The sequence below is a fragment of the Hydra vulgaris genome, chromosome 15 (assembly GCF_038396675.1).
Source record: "Hydra vulgaris chromosome 15, alternate assembly HydraT2T_AEP".
Taxonomy (NCBI): Eukaryota; Metazoa; Cnidaria; class Hydrozoa; order Anthoathecata; family Hydridae; genus Hydra; species Hydra vulgaris.
The window spans coordinates 29,444,001-29,450,000 of NC_088934.1; the positions used below are offsets into that span (position 1 = coordinate 29,444,001).

General features: G+C 23.9%; 1 protein-coding gene across 2 annotated transcripts in view; it reads right to left on the minus strand.

Annotated features, from left to right (window-relative positions):
* The window catches only part of LOC105845100 (uncharacterized), a 79,862-nt gene that overhangs the window by 15,613 nt on the left and 58,249 nt on the right, over positions 1–6,000 (minus strand). For both annotated transcript variants that reach the window (XM_065819090.1, XM_065819089.1), the window contains exons 6-7: positions 4,619–4,778; positions 4,291–4,504 (exon numbers count right to left, since the gene is read on the minus strand). In XM_065819090.1, the coding sequence (XP_065675162.1) occupies positions 4,291–4,504; positions 4,619–4,778 (374 nt within the window). The remainder of the gene's footprint in view (positions 1–4,290; positions 4,505–4,618; positions 4,779–6,000) is intronic.

A 6,000-nucleotide genomic window follows, 5' to 3' on the forward strand; every position in this document is an offset into this window, starting at 1 on the left:
TGAGCAAAAAAAACAATGTTTAGGAAGGAAAACCGAAATAACAATTGCAATAAAAATGAGCCAACTTTTTTTTAAGAATTTAAATAAATTTAAATCTAAATTTAATTATTGAGCAATATTAAATACTATTTTTAAATCAATTCGACAGTTAAGTTAATCCCAAGCATTAATTTTAATTTTAATAAACTTAAATAAATTTTTTAAATTAAAATTAAATTATATTTTTTTTATCAGAACAAAATTTTATATTTTTATTAAATTAGTTTTAAATTAAACCATATTTTTTATCAGTTATATTATATATCATATTATAATTAAATTATAATATTATGATCTTTCCTTCAAGCTTAAAGTATAAAAATCGAAAAAATCAATCATTACAATAAAATAAAAACAAGCAAAAAAAAAACAAAATAAAAATAAAATTTTAATTATATTTGAGTTTTTTTCATTAGTAAATAGCACTTATACCTAATATAATTGTCATTCAAACTTTTGTAACAAATATTTTTACATAATCGTCATTCAAAAGTAGTTTTTTTGAAAATTAATTACTTCTTTTATCTTACTGCTTATAGAATAATTTAAATGTTAAAAAATGATAAAAAGTCGCTTAACCAAAATCGCTTACTGCTTACATAGAATCGCTTAAGGCATACGTAAATTGCTCTATGCGTAATGCGTTAAAACAAGGCCTGATATATACATATATACACAAATACATAAGTAACAAATATATATAAATATATACTTTATACCTATATACATATATATACATATATATACATATATATACATATATATACATATATATACATATATATATATATATATATATATATATATATATATATATATATATATATATATATATATATATATATATATATATATATATATATGTATATATATATATATATATATATATTAGTAGAAAATCACTTAACAAAAATTTTTTCCATTTGACACTGTGTTTCATCAACAAAGATTCATCAGAAATGAATGATCAAATTAATAAAACTTCAATTTATACCAAAAATTAAATTAAAGGAAGTTGCAAATGTCTTAACTACTGTAAATTTTCACACATTTGTGGAATTTGCTGACACTATTATAAAAAGAATTCTTTAGAAATGATTACTTATGCTATTTTTTTAAATGTTTTTTTTAAAAAGGGTAGTTGATGTAAATATTATTTGAACTCATTTATTTTTATAGTTTTTTAGGAGAAACTTATTTTCGTGCCTACATTTAGAAATTAATTCCGATCTTTTGTTTAATAAGCATTCTTGATTTGTGTAATTATGTGTAATTATTTCAAATTTTTGTTTCAAGTTTTTAAAACATATGTAATTATTTCAAATTTTTCTTGTAGGCATAGTATGCATTTTTTGGAAATATTGTAATTTGCAGGCGCTGTTTTAAGGATAGACCAATTCAGTATAAAATCATCAATATTTTTTTCTTTTAATTTCCATATATATTTTGACAGCATGGTGTCTTTTGAATACTTTTTATTCTTGAAAGATTTCTTATGATTGGCAAAACGTTTTTCCATTCACCCTCTGTTATGCCAATATATTATCAGGTACATTCTTAGAGGAAACAACACATTTATATACCACATTTTTTGATGAACAACTTCCACTCATTGGACAATTGATTTTTTGTTTACAATTACAATTTTTTGTAGTTTTTTCATTTAGGATTTCTTTTTTGTTTAACAAAGCCTTATTGTGACCTTTTATAATTCTTTCCATATTTTTTGTGCAACTGTAGCTAACCTTAATTGTATTTCGATTAAAATTTTTATGTAATTTATTAGATTGCGGGAAATGCTTATCGACCAATTTTAAAAACACTTTTCTTATGTTAGCAGAAACATTTTTGCTATATGGGGGGTTGAACCAAGTTACATTTCTAGTTCTATTTCGTTTTTTTGTATTCTTTTTTTCAGGGTCAAATTTTAGTTCAAAATTTTCAAAACCACTTTTTTTTAGGGCATCTTCAAATATTTGTTTAGAGGAATTGAATACATTTTCATTTGAGGAGTTTTGGTTTAGTCTGTTATCAATTGAAATCGGGATTTATTTTAGAACTTGGGGTGGATGGTAAGAGTTAATGTTATTATATAATAGTTCATTGCTTGGTTTTTTGAAAGGCTTATATGAATTTTCAGAGAGGTTAAATGTGACATCAAGAAAATTCACAATTTTTACATTTTTATGTTTATTTCGATTTAAAAGCCAATATTTTTTAAAATTTTTATAATATCTTTTCTAATTTTGTCGAGCTGTGGACCAAATTTTCTACGCATTACTATTAAACCATCGTCGCGATAAAGGCCTAAATCTTTTATATTGATTATTTTACTTAATAAATCTAAAATATATAGTCCAACAAATTCACAAATTTCTGCTCCGCCATAACTGCCCATTGTTACATCGAAGCAGTCATGTATGTTTTTCTTTTTCCAAGTTTCCTTATTAAAATAAAGTAAGGTTTTTCTACTATGTTTTATTATACGGATTGTGTCATCAGGAATAACTGTGTGGCTTTTTGCAAATTCAATAGTCTTATCTAAAATATCTGCGGTTATTGAAGGGTAAAAATCATTAATGTCAAATTGAATAAATGTACAGTCATTTTTATTTTCGATTATGGAGAACCAATTTATAACATCAGTGGTATTTTTCCACTGTTGCAAATTTAATTTATTTCTAAGAATATTATTAATTTTGTCCAATTTAATTTTGCTTACATGTCCAATCTCACTTTTTGAGGGAACCAATAACCTACAAGGAAGTTTGTTTTGAAAATTTGGTTTACGGTCTTTTAGTGTTACGAAGGCTTGGGCAGGGGCAGTTGATTTGATTCTATTATCAAGGTTTATTTTTTTAGCAATACTTTCTAAAAATTCTCTTGCAAAAAAAATTCTTTCACAAAAATAAAAAGAAGCTATTCAAATATATGTATAAACATATATTTCAGAAAATCGCATATATAAATATATGCGATTGTTTCCTTTTTGCAATATATTCTTATTATTTTGCAAAAATATATTTTTAAAAATATTTTAAGTGAGACAGATCTATATTAAGTAAATATGGTTTTGTGGTTGTTAACTCCATAAAGCTCTTAAAGTTATATCAAGACTTTATTATTGTCTTATTAATACTTTAGTATTAATAAGACAATACAAACAACTTGTTCCAGTAAAAAAAGTTTTAAACTTATCATGCCAATATCAAATAAAAAATGGCTGTTGTTTTGCAATAATTCTGCTACTCTTATAATGATGATATTTTGAAATTTCTCTTCAAGCAAAATCATTGTTGATAATTTCAATACTGATTAGCTCAAATACTTTTGAACTGCAAAAATGTTCTGTAAGTTTTTAGAATTTTCCAGATATGTGAAATTTCAAGAAACTTTAAGAACTTTTTAAAACATTCTCAGAATGTCATTTAGCAGTTTAGAAAATTTCTAAAAATACATGTGACACTTTCATCAAGATATATTGAATATTAACTAAACCTTTTTGAGTGACTTTTTACTTCTTTTTTTCTGTTAACGCTGTTTGATTTATTTTCTCTCCACTCAATTTGTTTTTGAAGTATTAAAATTGTTTTAAAAGTAACAAATAAAAAATATTTTTGAAAACCATGTGGCTATTGGACTTGACAAATTTCAGACATCCAATTAATAAAGATATAAAATTTAATCATTACAAATTCAATAGTTATAAACACTTGCTTTATATAATGTAAATAAAAAACTAAAAGTGAAACAAATAAAATAGGATTCAACTAAATTGTATTCTTTTGTTAAAAATCATTTACAAGAATAAAAAGTCTTGTATTGAACATTTTAAACTTTTTTGTTATTTTTCCCTAATTAAAAATATCTACAAAATTTAGTTCAATATTTTGTTTCAATTATAAGAAAAAAAGCTTATTCTTAATTAGATTTTTGTTACTTAAGTACTGAAAAAAGAAACTTTTTAACATTGCGGTAAAAAATTATTTATAGTTCTTCATTAAATATCTAAATTTTTAACCCCTAATCTCTCAACACTAAAATATAAATTTTTATTAAATTAATACTTTATTAAGTTAGATCATTAAAAATTAAAAAAATATAAACATATTTTCATCTGAAATCTAAATTAGTGGAATCAGTCCAGAGAACAGCATCACTAAAATCTTTTTTCTAAAGTTAGCCCATGTCTATTCCATGTCTATTCCATGTTGCCTTTTGTAATAAACAAATCTTAAAAGCAGGACTTACCAGGCAAATGATTAGGATTGATTGCCTCAATGCTACTTGAACAGTTTAGCTGTTTTGTTATTTTTTTGAATGTATCCCAAGACCTTCCCTCAGCATTTTCAAAATATAAATTTATTGGTATATCAAGAGTGTAAGTTGTACCAAATAAGCACTGAGTATTATTAATTGCAACAGTTATACTTTGATTGACTCCATTTTGTGTTAAATTGAAAATCTAAAATATGGTGTACTAAAAAGCATTTTTTTAAATTCAAAAGACAAAAAAATTTTCATGCATAAATTTAAAACATGATTAAAAAAATTTAGCCATCAGAATCAATAATTATACCTTATATTTAAAATTGTTTGAATCAATTTTAATAACATCAGCTGATGAACTTTCAGATTGCAGCATTATGAAAGGAGGAATTAAATATTCCCAAGTTACATTAAATGCTAAATCTATTAAATCATTATTTTCCAAATGAAAACTGATATCCAAAGCGTATCTAAAAATAAAATTAACTTTTGATTTACATCTATTAACTTTTTTACATCAGAAAGAAATCTAAAAACAAAAAAAACGACTTTGTTTTTGCTCATGTGTTTCTAAAGTTTTTTTAATCTTTTTTAAATTAGGTGAAGTCTTAAAAATCAAAAGTAATAACAATTAATAAAAAAATCTAACAAAAACAACAAAAAGTATTTTAAAGACTAATCTTTAAAGATATCAAGAGATGAATTCAAAAAAATAAAAAGCGAAGAATAAAAAGAAATTTTGTTTTCTCAAAAACACTTTTACAATTTACAATTTTTAGTTCTTGTGATTCATTGTCTTACATTTCTCCGTGAATTGTGGTAAACAAAGGATTTTTAATAGGGTTATAGCATTTTACAGCATAATGTTAATATAGTTAGGTTTAACTAATTCTTGCATAAGTTAATATTTTTTGCAATAAATAAAATGTCATTTCAATGTTTTTTAGAAAAAGTCATTTAAAAACAAAAAATATATTTTGTATGTGTTGTAATAAGTGACATGTATAAATCAAACAGTATAAACAGAGCTCACTAATGTAGACTACCTGCATAAATTCTTCAAACTCGCCATTGTTATGAAAATGAATGCAAGAATGGCTAGGATGACTCTTGAATTCTATTTAATGTAAATTTAGGAATTACTTACTTTTGGAATTTTTTTAAATTTAATCAACAGAAAATATCTGCTTTCCTTAAGCCTAAATGTTTGAGTTTGATGGCACACAAATTGTATGTTATCACTCCAACCTAATTTATAAAGAATTTATTCTGTTCCATTTACATTCTATACTTTAAGTTTCTCATATTTCTTCAAAATTTCATACACAAATTGATACTTAATGTTGAGGAATTAGGTGCTGGCAAAAAGTTATTCTGCTTTCACTTTTCTGGAAAATTCTGTCCAGAATGTAGAACTGAAAACTAACTTTGACAACTAAATTGCAGTTTTTTGATATTATTAGGTTATAGGTTGAGTGACAAATTAATTTTTTTGCTCAGTGTTAACGCTGGCTGTATTAGCAATCATTATTCCTATTGAATTCCACTAGTTATTTAAGAATGTTTTTAATTTCTAAAGCAATAAATATAACTTTTCTTTGGTTCTCTAACACCTGGACCTGATATTACCTTTCCATTCCTAACTACGAGAACCTGATATCCACTTTCCAAATGCTTGTCATCAAACTGTAG